This window comes from Poecilia reticulata, chromosome 2 (genome assembly GCF_904066995.2).
Source record: "Poecilia reticulata chromosome 2, P_reticulata-male-v2, whole genome shotgun sequence".
NCBI classification, from domain to species: domain Eukaryota; kingdom Metazoa; phylum Chordata; class Actinopteri; order Cyprinodontiformes; family Poeciliidae; genus Poecilia; species Poecilia reticulata.
Window position 1 is genome coordinate 13552541 of NC_088831.1, and position 15697 is coordinate 13568237.

The 15697-nt window shown below is 42.9% G+C and overlaps 1 protein-coding gene across 3 annotated transcripts in view; it reads left to right on the forward strand.

The window, feature by feature from the left end:
• LOC103457584 (aryl hydrocarbon receptor-like) overlaps window positions 1–15173 on the forward strand; it is a 42455-nt gene extending 27282 nt beyond the window's left edge. For 2 of the 3 annotated variants that reach the window (XM_081597903.1, XM_081597917.1), the window contains 9 exons: window positions 6569–6735; window positions 6811–6900; window positions 8457–8571; window positions 9281–9420; window positions 9496–9698; window positions 9775–9884; window positions 10240–10381; window positions 10463–11780; window positions 12790–15173. In XM_081597903.1, the coding sequence (XP_081454029.1) occupies window positions 6569–6735; window positions 6811–6900; window positions 8457–8571; window positions 9281–9420; window positions 9496–9698; window positions 9775–9884; window positions 10240–10381; window positions 10463–11780; window positions 12790–12876 (2372 nt within the window). In that variant the 3' untranslated portion in view covers window positions 12877–15173. The remainder of the gene's footprint in view (window positions 1–6568; window positions 6736–6810; window positions 6901–8456; window positions 8572–9280; window positions 9421–9495; window positions 9699–9774; window positions 9885–10239; window positions 10382–10462; window positions 11781–12789) is intronic. The other variant, XM_081597909.1, reaches the window with a different exon arrangement.
• Window positions 15174–15697: the final 524 nt, after the last annotated feature.

Sequence of the window (15697 nt, forward strand, 5' to 3'; positions counted from 1 at the left end):
GTTTGCTACATGAAACTGTAGAGTTTCATGAAACTCTACATGAAACTGTAGAGTTTCATGTAGCAAACAAAAGAGAACCTGTCATCATACAACTGGATGTCATCTGCATAGAGTTGATCAGAAATAGACTGAATAAATCTAGCTAATTAAAATTGGGCCCAGAACTGAGCCCTGTGGAGCCCCTCAGGTCAGCAGAGAACCTGTCTGTCCTGATTCAAAATCTCCTATCAGATCTGAGTCCAGTCCAATGCCCAAAAATACTGAGCTGCAGACGGCTGCTTTCAGCTGCAGTACAGGATTTCTCCCTCTGCCTCTGACCCTGTTGTTGTTCTCCAGAGCATATATTTAGTCGCCTGAAGTCGGGACCAACGCAGAACAAACGCTACCCTGTCATTTAGTGTCGGGCCTCCAGGTTTGTAGCCATATAATTCAGCGAGTGGTTAAGATTTTCAGGCAGAAGAGTCAGGTTAAAACTTTAAGTTCTGCTGTTTGTAATTGTTTTTTCTCTTCCTGAGAGGGAAAATGAAAAACCTGCAGCATCAGCAGCTGATCTCTGTTGGTGCCTGTTCTTCTGGGTTCTTTCTAGTAATAAGTACCATGTTTATGTGGGGTATTTATCGTCACAGGTGGGTGTGGAGCTTTACCTCGGATCAGCAGCTAAACGGGAAATCCATGCATGTGGAGAAATGTAAGAAGTATCTGACCATTTAATGGCTTCTGGTGGTGCAGATCACAGTAGCTGTCACTGATCAAAGGGACGAGAGCAAAACAGGAAGTCACACAGCAGATTTACAACCAGAGACCAACTCACAATCTGAAACCTGCCGGCGTTCATGTCCAGACCTGCGCGCCCCGCTCATGTGAGAGCGAAAGGCATGGAGCGAGCGCCGGTGATCCTGATCTCCTGTCATACCCCCAGCCCCCACAGCCTCCGTCATCCTGCAGCCCAAAGAGAGGCAGAACAATGGCTCTTTTCAGCGCTCCGGTTTCAAAGTCAAAGAGAAACCACAAAGTGCAGGAGATCCCGAGCTGGAAGACGGAGGGATGGAGAAGAGGGAGAGGCGAGGAGGCCTGTAGTCAGGGTCAACAAGTGCAAGAAGCGAGATGAAGAGCTAAAGCTGGAAAGTCTGAGAACCTGAAGAGGTTTCTCTGAAACTGAAAGAAAAGATGAAGACGCTTTGTCCAGAAATGTGTCCTAGTTTCTGAAAAACAGAAAGTTTTGTTTGCTGAAAACATTCAAAAAGCATAAACTCTTGTTTAGGTTTTCCTTCTAGACCAGGAGTCTGCAGCCTGCGGCTCTTTGGACCTTGCTAAATTGCTCTTAATAACTCTGGTTAAAATGAAAAAGAACCAGTTATTTTAACTTTTCAAAGTTTTCTGCAATATTTGCATTGGATTTCCACAAAGAATAACACTAAAAGTACCAAAAATATGCATTTAGGTCTTTTTTCTCTGGTATTAGTGGAATGCTTGTTTGGGGAAAAAAACATCCTCTTTAATTTTCATCTTCATTTTAAATCCTAAAAATAGAAATGAAATGCTGGAGACATTTCCTAAAGCAAGCTTTTGTCTGAGGAGTTGTCTTTGTGACATTAGCGGCTGTAAGTGAGTTTTTATTGAGCCGTCCTGAGAGCAAAATGGCTGTTTAGTCTTAAAAGGTTGCAGACCTCTGGTCTGCAGTTTTCTCCAATGTTCCTGAATTCTCTTTAGTTCTGTCATAACCGTGTGGAGCCAACAAAACTGGAGGATCAGTTCTTGTTTTTGTCAGAGTTTAGGACCAGACGGGTCTTTTTGATCAGCCAAATGAGTCTGGAGAGGAGCCGTACGCAGCGCTGCGGGGCCTCCTCTTCATCACAGAGCCGTAGAGGAGGAGGAGGAGGATTTGGTTTCTCATGTTTGATGACGGCGCTGGAGGTCAGCTGGTTCTGGTTAAATGGCGGCTCTGGAGCGTGAAGTCAGTTCTCCTTCTACTCCATCAGAAGGAGAACTGGACTTTCCAAAAAGCACCTATCCTATGTTGTTTCATTGTCCTCACTTTTTACTTCTACCTCCACTCTTCTCCTCCATCAGTCTTTTCATTCCTGGTATTTTATCCTCACCTGGTCTCCTTTTTGTTTGACCGAGTTTCTGATAATTACTCGCACCTTTTTTCTCTCCTCTGGATCAGTCTCTATTCTTCTCGTCGGGCCTAAAATAGCTCAGTGTTGTTGTAATAACACAGAACCACTAAACCAAATGGCCTCCAGCTATGACTGTGTTGAGGCGCAGCGCTCTGAGCATGCCCAGACCAAAACCACTGTGAGGCAACAGCGAAACCCAAGACATGGAGAAAACAACACGTCGTCGCTCTCGCGCACCACATCCAGCTGCTCCTCGTTTGTTTGCATCTTCTCATTATTTTTCAGACTTCTTCTTTCACTGAATGTGCTCGGTCGTGTTGGGTTTCTGTTTGAAATGCGTCTCTCTTTGATTTCTGGAAGTTTTTGGTGTGTCATCAGGCGTTCCTTTGCTCTGAGCTCATTTTTGTGACATTGCAGCGAATAACTCATGCGGTTTTGTCTCCTGTGCATCACCACTAATCAGCCAAACTCTGAAAAGTGTGTTTGGATAACGATTTCTATTTAAAACAAAATACTGAGTTTATTTTATTTAAGGGTGGAGGACACGTGAGCGGTGTTAAAGTTCTCTCAGCAGTGACCTAGATTTGCGTATCACTGTTAAATTAATGAAATGAAATCCAGTAGTAAACAATAGAGCAGAGGTCCGAGTACACAGCCTTGAGGTATCCCAGGTAAACCAGGGCTATAGAAAAGTGAGTACTACAAGTATTTTCCAATGCTTTTATTGTGGAGTGACTTTCTTAAGGTGGTGGTTTCTTGATAGTCATTTTTCTTTTTCTCTATTCTGCAGTTGAAACATGAAAGGTGTCGAAACGAACCATTTTAAAAATGAACAAACCAGGTACTGTTCAGATAATAATCTAAAAGAGCGATTACTTAGTAATTGTGATAGTGATTACTTAGTACTAGAGCAACAACCTGTTAATATTCTAATTCAGAAAACCCTTGTTCTTTTTTTATACATTTCGTTGCAGTTTTCTAATATTGAAATTAGTCTAGTTTTTTCTGTCTGTCTTCTATGAATTCAGTCCTTTAAAAGTGCCAGATAATCATGTTTCTGTCATTACATTTCGTTCATTTTATCATTAAATATATAATTGTTTTTCATCAGAAATTTCAATGGTTGGTATGACCTAATTAGCAGTGATTGAAGCCAAGAAGCGTCTGTTTCTAGACGTTTGTAGGCATGCTGGTGAAAATCATCCATAAAGTAAGTTTTCAGCTCTATAAAATCAGTTCTGAGTAAATAAACACATAATTCAGGCCTGAACACATCCAGTCATGTAACAGCGCCGCAGCAGTGGGAAGACGGCCTGAGGACCGTTGAGGGGAAACGGCATCAAATCGGTTGTTGCTCTTGAGTCTTGGCATAAATGGAGTTTAATGGCGTGCGGAGCGCGTCCTGGGAGCAGTAAAGCATTTGAAAGGAAACTCCCTCTGAGCCGAGTCAGAGAGGAGGAGCACGAGATTAAAGAGAAGTGTGTTTTTATGTGATCTTGTATGTTGTCACTCCAGAGGAAGCCGGCGTGTTGCCAATCAGTCATGATTAGGTTTGGGAGACCTCTCTAGCTCTGGGTGTGAGCTGGTTTTGGAGGGTGGTCGCTCGACGCTCATCATGTGTGAAAAGACGGAGCTAAGCTCTGGGAATGTGCAGCTCCATTAAGCAGAGTAAATGAAACATGCAGCAGCGTAAATCATCACAAGGAGCGTCACTTTTTCTGTCGTCCTAACAGGCCCACTTGTCTCTAATGAGTTTCTGTCTCGGTTCCTGCGGCTGCCTTGGTATTCAGCTCTGGCTGTGTCAGGCTTTAGAAAGTGTCCCTCTTCATATTTTGCTTTTCTTAATCAGAGAGTTGTGTAAGCGCACATGAATGTGGATTCCTTGGTATAAAATGTTAAAGTTGGCTTCTGCAACAGGAAACTCCTGTTACAAGATTTAAAGGGGGATTCTGGGACGCTTCCCTCCTTTGTACTGTGGTTGGTTTTAGAGCAGCCCATCTGGTTGGTTGTTCCTGCCTTTGTAGCTGGACACTACCACATTTTCTGGGATTACTGGATCTCTTTACAAGGGAAAGGTTTGGGAACTGATTCCAGTTTTCTCTCTTCATACAATAGATTCTCCATCTAAACTCAGCTGAGCTAGACGCCTGGAAGAAGAAGAAAATACAAACTTCTCACATCTTTTGTCTTTCTGCTTTCTCTGTCTCTTTGGAGGCAAAACTTTGATTTGGCCCAAGCCATTTCAATTTTTTTTAATTTTTAGGATTTTAGAATATTTAAGTGTTTAAAGTTTATAAAGTTATCATTAATACCCACTGATATGTAGGACTGTGTGCGTTTACTGCAAAAACACCAAATCGTGCCAAATGTTTCTGTCCAGTTTCTATACAAATATCTTATTACACTTGAAATAAGACGAAACTAATTTAAGTAACTTTTCAGACAGATATATGAACTCGTTTTAAGGCAATAATTTCTTAATATTAACTTTAAAAAATAATTTATCCACTGGCAGATTATTTCACTTTGTCTGTTTTCAATAAAATAATCTGCCAGTCGAACTAGTATTTTTATAATCAATATTAAGTTATTATTGACTTGAAAGAAGCACATTTTCTGCTTTTTTTTATCCCTTTTTAGAGTCAGAAACCTGTTTGATGTTGGATACAATAAGAGAAACCAAACTGCTGAGTCGTGTTAAAACCACAGACTCAGAGAATGCTGACTCACCGGTTGCCATGGGGATTCCCCCCATTTTCTACAAGCCACAGCTCCAGTGTTTTATCAGAGGACCAGGAAGCAACAGGCCTGAATTAAAACCTCAAACAGAGTTGCTTTGTATAAATGACTAGTCTGATTTTAAATGTTCCCAAACAGAAGAAGCAGAACCTCTAATATAACTTCAGAGGTAGATGTTTCTGTTTTACTTCATGCTCCACTGTTGAAAGAAAAAGTCAGAGCTGCTGTTTTCCCTTCACTGAGGCCAAAATAAGAAGTTTAAATTAAAATGTTTCTGCTTATTTCAGAGTGGAAACCAACCTGTTGTATAAAGTTTAACGTTCTGAGTTATTTAAGCTTTAAACCATGAGGTTACAGAAATAAGTGACCGACTTATGGAGTTAAATTAGCCTATTTGCTCATTTTTTCTGGAAAACTGAACTTCAAATTATTTGTGGAAAATTTGTCTATTTGTTTATTTTCCATGTAATGCAACTCCAAATTTGTCTATTCACAGATATTTTTTAGGGCACGTCTAAAATATTCAAAAGAAAAATCAGTTTTGGAAGCGACTCAACACGCTGTTATTGTCTGGTGGTTTGCAAAACAGCCAATCCAAGAGTGGCTTTCATTTTCTTTTTTGCTGATTGGCTGAACCCCCCAGGGCTTCTGTACGTATTAATGCATATTAAGTTGCATTTGGTGTTAATAGGCAGCTGTAAGGCTTGAAGTCGTGGTAGATTGATTTGGTACCTAACCCCGGTTAATCCCAGCGGTCCTTATGTGTGGTGTTTTATTCCCAGTTGAATCCTATTTTGATGGATTCATTATGGAAGCTGAAGAACAGGAAGAGGAACGGCTCCAGATGTAATAATGTAAATAAATGTGCTTCCATTGTTTAAGTTTGGCAAAATCATCAACTCAAAGAGTTTATTTGCCGTATATGTCAGTGTCTCTTCTTTTGGATCTGTCTGTTAAAAGCGTCTGTGTCTGGATTTTTAAAAAGCCACATTTTTGTGCTTTGAGTCACAAAGGCCTCGGTGTGAAGCGTTTCCTCCTCCAGAGTTTGAGCTTGTCAGACCTAATCACTGTGAGGATGTGCTGGTTTTCTGGCTGATCTCTGTTGCTTTTTAAAGGACTTATAATCTCCGGGTTTCCATCCGCTTCCTCCAAATTACATATTTAATTCCTTCAGGATTGTTTTCATCGGCGACAATCTGCCTCCCGATCGATGGGGTGTCTCTGTGAGCCTCGCAGGCCTCCGTCCACCACTTCACACGCAGCCGTTCTTCCCTCAAAAAGTCCCCTTCCCTGCTGAGTTCAGATCAGCGAGTCCAACGGGTAATTTTGTGGCTCCGCCTGTTCTCCTCGTTTGGCCCCTGGAGGAGCAGCGTTGGATTTCAGAGCTCTCACTCTGCAGCTGCAGCTTTTCCTTCTCTTCAGTTTCAGACTCCAGCTCTCCGTCTGCTTCCCTCCTCCATCATCCACATGAGCTGCTTTCCGTCTCCCAGCCCACCTGTTTCCTCTCTGAGGGATATTTTAAGCCATTATTTTCTCCACTGTTATTGAGTCGCTTTGTCTGAGTGATAAGAGGAGGAAAAGGAAGAGATGCAGGAAGCATCAAGCCGCTCCGCCCTGATAGAAACATGCAGACAGATAAAAGCTCTTCCCTCTGCTCCATCACCTGAAGTGAGTTCAGCATTAAAGATGTTTGTTTTGTTCTCCTGCAGCCGTCATGAAAGCCGGCCCAAACGGCTCCGGCTGGAGCAGCGAGCGGGAGCTGCTGTTTGGAGGAAAAGTCCAGAGCGCCGCGCCGCCGTTGCTCTCCGCCGCTTTCTCCACGGTGACCACCTCCATCGACGGAGTCAGCTTCTCGGAGGGAGACCTGCTGCTGCAGGTTTGGCTTTGCTTCAGAGCTGCAGCTCAAACGGGATTGGTTCAGAAAGCAACCATGCCTCCTCTGTGTCTGCAGGCACTGAACGGCTTCGTGTTGGTGGTGACGGCTGAGGGTTACGTCTTCTACACGTCGCCCACCATCCAGGAATTCCTGGGCTTCCACCAGGTACAACTCAGCAGCTACCGCAAATATGCACCAACCACGTGTGTGTCACCCTGGTGTGTCCCTCAGGTTCTGCTAAATCATGAACTTTTTCAGTGTTTTCAAATAACAGGAACAAAAATCAATCAAAACTGTTCATAATATTCACAAAACTTACAATAAAACCTCAAAAAGGAGCAGATTTGACTGGCAGATGCTCCAGACCTCAGCTCTCTCCTCAGCTGCACAGAACTTAAATTAGACAATAAAGTCTTTGTGTGTTGATTTGGCTTCATGGTTCATGTATTTGCAGATTTTTATTTAATTTTTGCTGCTATTTTAACTTAACCAACAGTCTCCTCCCACAGGAACGATTTGTGGAGAAAGTATGTTCAGCATTTCTCAGTTAACAGATAACTCCAAAATATTTGCAATTTTCCAATTTGCTGATTTTCTGTGAAATTTAACTACAAATTATTTAGGGAATATAATTTGTGAAAGAATTTGCACATTTTGCAAATTTTTTGTGGAAATTTCACAAATTTGCTCTTTTTTTTAAACCTAACTCCAAATTATTCTAGGAAAATTGACTAATTTTCAGATTTTTTTGCATAACCCCAAATTATTTACAACAAATTTGCCCATTTGCAGATTATTTTTATAATACATAACTCAAAATGTTCAGTAAAAATTCACAATTTTTTTCTGTGAAACTCCAAATTACTGTTGGAAAATAGTAGGAGGCCGAGCACAGACCCTGGAGGAATGCTGTTCCTCACAGCAACATCTCAGGTCATCAGGAAGACATCGGTCAGTCGGCCCTGATCACCACACATCCTCCACCGTGCTCATCAGCTCACAGGAGAAGCTTTCTCACATGTTCACCGTTAATTTCACCCACCTGGAGAAGCTCAGTGTTTGGCTCAGTTAAAGTCCAAGTGGAGCGTAGCAAAGTCCACATATTATTAATTATTATTTCCCTCAGGTAAATAAATGCTCAGATTAAAGTTTATACAACTTTTAGGCTGTTTTGTTCCCATCAGGACTCTAAAAACAAGTGTTTTCTCAACTTTTAGTTGTGTGGCAGATGAAGCCTCAGCTGGACGACACGTTGACTGACACACACACACACACACACACACACACACACACACACACACACACACACACACACACACACACACACACTTGCACTAAATCACATGAGAGTGCGTGAGAACTGAACCTCTTTGTCGGCTCTGAACTCTTGACTCGTAAACACATCCGTTTGTACCGGGGGTTATACATGTCTGCAATCTGAGGCTGGGGGTGGGGGACAAAAACTGTTCCCGGGGGGAAAACGTGTGGGTCACACACAACACGGTGTGTGTTTCCAGCTGATCCAGGAAGTCTGCAGCAGCTGCTGGAGCGAGCCAGCTGCTTTAGTGATTAGTTTCAGCTCTTCTGGAGCTGATCTGAGATCTGCTGAGGAGGAGATGAAAGCAGGAACTAACCTCTGTGTTATAGATGTTTAGCACACAGGCACCAGGGGGCGCCTGACTCACAGAAACATTTGACTGATTTGTGTCGTTGTTGTTCAGTCCGACGTCGTCCATCAGAGCGTGTTTGAGCTGATCCACGCGGACGACCGTGCGCTCTTCAGACGCCAGCTTCACTTCTCCTTCAACCCCGACGTAGACGGCTCCGAGAGTCCCAGTAAGTCTGACACAGGAATACGCACCTGAACGCCACACACACACACACACACACCATTCATCCTCACTCTGCGGTTCAGTGTTTCCTTTTACATCCACAGGACTTAATTAATGACTTTGCACTGATTATTCATCTTTATTTTTGGTTTGTTGTTTTCTTTGCTGGTTTTCAGTTGTTCTATTGTCTGTTCTTCAGCTTCGGATCTGTTTTGTTTAGTTTAAATGTTTTTCTTTTTTTTCTGTTTTCTCTCTGCTCTTCCAACCAGCCTTGTTTTGTTTGTTTTTCTACGTTTGCTTTGCTTGTAATTTGCTTGTTTTACATAAATTTCACTCTCATTCATGGTTATGATTCAGAGTTTTCTCTCTGTGGGTTGGAGATGCATTTCAGAACCAGTTTGTTTTCTTTTCTGCATCTCTTTCTTTCCTTTTTTTATGGAAGCAGGTTTTGTTTGACTTTTTTTTTTATATTTTGGTTACTTCAGTTTTGTTTACTTTGGTTTTGCTTCTTTTTATTTCTCGTTTTAAATGATTTTTGCTTCTTTAGCTGTAGTCCTTCTTGTTGTTGCTCACTTTGCTGTTTGGCTTCTCTTCTTTCTTTTTGTTGTTTTATGGGTTTTATTGTTCTTGCAGAAAAACGTCAGTTTTTTTTTAAAGAACTAAATCTAGTTTGAAGCTTTCTGACTGTGTTGTCTGCTCCCTCGCCCGTCCAGGTGGGCAGAACAGCGCTGACATTAGCTCCAACGTGGTGGCCTACGACCTCCAGAACATCCCTCCTGAGAACTCGTCCTTCCTGGAGAGAAACTTCTGCTGTCGTTTCCGCTGCCTGCTGGACAACTCGTCTGGTTTCCTAGTAAGATGTTGCTCCTGTTCTTCCTGAAGCCGCCATGCAGATCGTCGCTCTGAGCTGGCGTTTCTTCCTCCTCAGGCTCTAAACTTCCGCGGCCGGCTGAAGTTACTCCACGGGCAGAACCGAGCATCGGAGAACGGGTCGCTGGTTCCTCCTCAGCTGGCTCTGTTCGCCATCGCCACGCCGCTGCAGCAGCCGTCCATCCTGGAGATCCGCACTAAGACACTCATCTTCCAGACCAAACATAAGCTGGACTTCACGCCCATCGGCATCGACGGCAGGTGAGTTAAACCGCCGACCAGCCGTCAGGACGACGAGCCGCTGCTGCAGGAAGCTGACGTGTGTTTGTGTCTGCAGAGGGAAGATTGTTCTGGGCTACAACGAGGTGGAGATCAGCATGAAGGGTTCAGGCTACAGCTTCATCCACGCCGCCGACATGATGTACTGCGCCGACAAGCATCTACGAAGTAAATGGAACTACAAACTACTAAATGTTCCAGAATAATTCAGATAAATTTATTCATATTGATACATTATCATACACTTTTGTTGTTTTAATAAACATTGATAAATCTTGATCGAATTTTATGAATATGGAAACATTTTGATAATATTTGATAAAATTTTTTTATAAATATTGACTATTTGGATTTAAAAATGGTGATTATTTATCATTTTCATAAATATTCATACATGTCAATAAATAAGGCTGAATGTTTGTCCACTTTATTGATAACTGGTACATGTCAGTTGATGTATCCTGATGAATTTGATCCGTTGTAAATAAATGCTGGTGATGTAAATTGTGTTTCTTGTCTGCAGTGATTAGAACTGGAGAAACCGGCTTCACCTTCTTCAGACTGCTGGCCAAAGATCGGCGCTGGGTCTGGGTCCAGGCCAACGCCCGGTTGGTCTATAAGGACGGGCGGCCAGAGTTCATCGTGGCGCGGCAGCGAGCGTTGACGTGAGTCCTTCTGGTCCGGACCGGAGACTCTGACTTTTCCTTGGCTCTGCTCCTGACCTAGCTGCTTTTGCCGCTCTGCAGGAACGAGGAGGGGCAGGAGCAGCTGCGCCTGCGCCAGCTGCAGCTGCCCTTCAACTTCGCCACCGGCGAGGGGCAGCTGTATGACCTGCCGCTGAGCCTGGACGTCCCAGGCCTCTGCTCTGCGCCCAAGCTCCGGAAGACGGAGGGAGAACCAAGCAACTCCAACTCCCTGCTGGGCTGCCTGCTGAGCCAGGACCGTGCGGCCTACTGCAAGCACGAGAGCCCCAACGGCATGAGCTCGCTGAGTGACGTGGCGTTCCAGGACACCCACGCCACCGTGAGCATCCCCCGAGAGCTGGAGGCGGAGCCGGCGCCTGGCATGCCTCTGCTTCGCATGGACCCCACCATCCAGGACATGGTGGAGACGCTGGAGTCGCTGTTCGGCGAAGCAGACCTGATCGAGGCGGTGGATGTCGGGCCGGAGGAGCTGCAGAGCTGGGAGAACTCGCTGATGAACTTCACCTCCAGCAACCAGGTGTTCAAGGACGACCTGAACGATATTCTGAGCAGCGACATCCTGAACTACGTGGCAGAGCAGCTGCAGAGCGAGGGCGGCCTGGCCTTCCCCGACCTGCTGGACAAGATCCAGAACCACAACCCAGAGCTGGCCGGGCAGCAGGACTTCAGCTGGCCCGTCCAGAACCAGATCCAGAACCATATCCAGCCACCTCTCTCTGGGTCGGCCAAGCTCAGCCACCTGGACTTCCCTCCCATGGCTTCTGCTGAGCTCAACGGCCTGCAGGTTCCGGTTCCGTCTTCCCTTCAACTGGGCAGCTCCACAAACATGACCTTTAACCCTTCGTGTCGTCAGCACAGAGTTTTTAAAAGCAGTTCTACAGACCTAATGGACCCGGACCAGAACGTGGGCGGAATCGTCAACCCGGTGTTTATCTTTAAAGGCTCCCAGTGGGGCGAGTCCAACCCAGCCCAGAACTTTGTAGAACCATACACCCCGAATATTTCAAGTGGCGCCGGCGTCCAGCAGCCGCTGTCTGGGTTCCAGCCCAACCTCACCATCCAGAACGCCTTAAGAACCCCCGAGCCCGGCCCGTTGCCCGACCAGCTGGACTGCATGTTCAGAACCACCACCACCGCCGCCGCGCCACTTCCCAACGGCGTCCATCACGGCCAGGCCAGAACCGACCAGGAGTCCTTCCACATGCAGGCCAAGGCCGCCTGCTATTACAAGGCGATGCCTGCAGGCGGCGCTGTGGTGGCGGCGCTGCCATCGCATAAAGAGGCAGCGCTGACCTACCAGGTTAAGTCCAACGGCCGGACGATGCAGCAACACTTTCTACACTTCAGTGAAAACACACAGGTTGACTCCTTCTCCTTCATACTTTGACTAGGACAGCAAGCACGAAAATATGAGAATTGATGAATAAAAAAAAATACTGGCTGTTTATATAGCAGCACTGATCTGAAGTATGGAAGCTCAAAAGGGACAAAATTAAGTAATTCATGAAGTCATTCATTAAATTATTTTATACAGAAATTTCATTAAATGGTTAAAATTCAAACCTCTAACAGCTGATGCTGAAAATTAATTTATTATTTATTTATTTAATGGTTCCACCATGAATTTATCTGATCAAAGTCGGGGGCGGGGCTTATAGTGGCGCTTTCCCATTAGGCCTTTGGAGAGACTTTACAGTTATTAGGACACAACGATTTATGATTAATTATTAATTTAATGATCAGTTCAACTCTAAGAAATTTCCTTTTAAGATTTTTAGTTTTGAAAATAATGTTTGAGTTTTTTAAAAATGAGAAGAGAAACTAAAACATGTAAAACTTCAGCAGTTAGGATTGTGAATTAAAATAACAGTTCTTAAAAACAGCTCTTAAAAACATTCCTATTTCTAATATTCTTATTTATGACACCAGTAACATAAAGTAGTGTTTTTTAATCAATAAATTGCATTCAGTATCTGCATTTAATCATATTTTCAAATTAATTAAAATGTATTGATGCTCATTCATGTAGAATAATAGTAAATAGTAAAGACATAAGACAAATTGGACAGTTTGATGTTTTTTTAAAAATCATTTATATGAATTTATCATAACAATAAATGGAAATGTATCTACTATGAAACTTACAAAACCAGTTTCTAGACAGAAACTTATTTTGCTCCCCCTGGTGGTCAACATCTGCTAAGATTTTTACATTAAATCTGGACTAAATCTTTCAGCTTTATTACCCAAATAATTCTGTCAAATTTGGAAAATACAAAGTTTACCACAGGTTTCCTGAACCGACGGCTTAGTTTTGTAAACTTCAGATCGTTCCAGGTCTCTGAGTTGATATATTTTTTTCTCCTCAGATGGACAACCGTCCCATCGTTGGGAACGGAGGATTCCCCTTCACCTCGCTGCCCAACGGGAAAACCTTCCTGACAGAGAACAAATAGGACCGCCGGGACGCCTGGACTCCAACTCGGACTGAAAGTCAGACTTATCCGTGGAAAACCGTAAAGACTGGAGCGACTAACGAGGGTTAGACTGAAGAACAGGCGAAGGACAAGTTCAGCTTTGGTTCAGGTTTGGTGTTGTTGGCTCAAGAAGACAATCAGGACGATTTATCACAGCTGGAGAAATATTTCCTCTTTTATTAAACTATTTGGATGATCAGCATCTATTTTTTGTAATACTTCCTCATATAGGTATCAAGAGTCTTCAAATTAACCCATAAAAAAGGAAGAGAAATATTTTGAGTAATTTTTCCTTCACATTTAACGGTGAGAAGCAACAAAACGTCGTGTGGAGCGTTCATAAAGCATTAAAAACATTCATTGCACACAGCGCTAAAATTTTGAAAGTGAATTTAAGTAAAACGGGACAGAATGCAAGCTGTTTGGTTCACCACAAGGGGGCAGCAGTTAAAAACCTGAGTGACTCCAAATCTAAATCGACGCCTAGAGGCCACATGTGGTACTGCACTCCACAGCTCCCCACCCATTTGTTTCCCATTTTATCTCCGTTTAAAAAAAAAGAAAACAACGAGAACACTGAACCAGCCGCGTGTTTTTCCCGCTGTCGTGTTCAGCGCACAAATGTTCCGCTCCGACCCGAACGTCGAGCCGGGTCGACGAGTCACTGTTTGGTTGTTGGTTGCTCTTTTAATCCGTCTCCATTGAGTTCATTTCAACTGCCCCACAGCGGGGAAGATTTGCTTTGCAAGCAGACAGGGTATAATATAAAAACCATGAACATAAACGCACAACTGAGTGACGTCATCATCCTACTACGAGCCTGGAAGTCGAGTCCATTCGGTGAAAACTGCTGCTTGTTTGTATATTTTAAAACTTTGTCTCTGAGCCAGATGTTTCTCTTCTCTTCCTTTCGTTTTAGTTTATTTTATTTTTTTCTTCTGATGTTTTGCTCTTTTCTTGTCAGGGGGGTAAAATACAGACGGTGCCTTAAACTGATGGAGCTTTAAAAAGAAAAAAAGATTTTTAAAAAAAGGGAAAATATTTAAAAATTGACCAAATTTACTTTATTAGTTTAAAGCCAAACTTTGAGATTTGTTTCACTTTAAGGTGTTTGATTTGCCAAAGCACAGAAACATTTAGGATTAGATTCCTGGAGCCACTTTATAAAACTAAATGGGCACAAATTAAAACTTAAGCACTTCATTTTTAAATGGTCACTCTCGCTGCGCTCTGTTTGCACTAGATTTAAAGATAAAAGTTTATTTTAGCTTACATGCTCCTCTGTGTCTCCACATCCTTCAACCCGTCCAGCAGCAAAACACAGAAGTAAGACAGTGTAAGGCAGCTAATGTATATATAAAATAAGGAAAATAAATGGAAAATCTCCTTCATAGATGCCTTTTAATTGACCTGGTTTTAACAGTTCAGCCTAAACTGAGCCAACTTTAGTAGCGCTTCTTCCAGAATAAGAAAAAACAAATCGCTTTCACCAGATTTTAGAGGAAACAGACTTGAATTGAACCAAACTTTTGAAACCAAAGCCATCTTAGAAGCTTTACTCCTGAGGATACCAAAGGGAATGTAACATGATTAACATTTTCCGGAACGTTCAGGTCAACGTCCAGGCTTAAATGAAACAGTTTTTTAAACATTTTTAACCTCAAACGCGCGCTCAGGTCTCACCGCGAGGTTTATCCACTCTGCTCCAGGTTTCCTGTTGGTTTAAATGTTTTGCACAAGTCAGACATGGAACTCTGGGAAATGTAGTTGTCCAGCATTCAGAGCTTCTGGAAATGAATGAAACTCCCTGAGCGTTTCCTCATGGAGCTGAACGTTTGTTCAGATTCAGTTAGAAATCCAAACTCAGCATGAAGCGCTTCATCCTCAGTCAGTGCCTTTGTTTCACAAAGTATTCTATGTATAAAGATATAAATATATATTGTTACTCGCTCTTACACTATAAAAAGTCTTTCATATTTGACCTATATGCTTCGGACCTAAGGAAGCCTCCATTATGCAGTATCCATCTGTTTGTACATACATTCATATGTGTAATCTTTCATATATCCTGTATCGTAATAATGTATTGCCTTTATTTGACCCACGCCTCTGTTATTTTGTACATTTTCTGCACAGCTCATGCGTAACCTTCTGCTCCCGTGTATTTTTGTCTACTCTGCTTCGTTGTGTCTCAATATTTGACCTTTAAATCTGTATCTGAGTGTTTGAGTCAGACTGTAAATCTCCACCATATTAAAGGTGATCTGATCACTGCAGATCGTCTCAGGGTTTTATTTCATTACAAAACGACCCGAACCGGAACTGGATCAGATCTGGATCTCTTGAAACTGGAGCAGAAATGAGCTGCAGTCCAGATCCGGCTGTACGGAGCTCCGCTCAGCGCATTTAGGACTGATCAGGAGGGATCACACAACTACTGTTAATCTTATTTAAAATTTGGTTTGAATGTGCAAATGTGGTTACACAGGTACCAATCCAGTGTACATCTTGTACACTGGATTGGTCAAAAGTCAACACAACTCCAAAGTGATTTAAACTTTTGTTTTGCAGGTTTACATACTTTATTGATTATTTTTAATCAAACTAGTTACTGGAATATTATTCCTTATCCAGCTCAACGTTTGCTCTGATTTCTCCAGCTTCGTTATCTAAAAATTATTATTATTTTTTTTTTATCTAAAATGTACATAAACCAGTTGAGTGTGATGGTCCTCTGTGTCCACCAGGTGGCAGTGTAACCACTTTAAGGCAGTTGTGGCATCAGTGTTGCTCCCAGTTC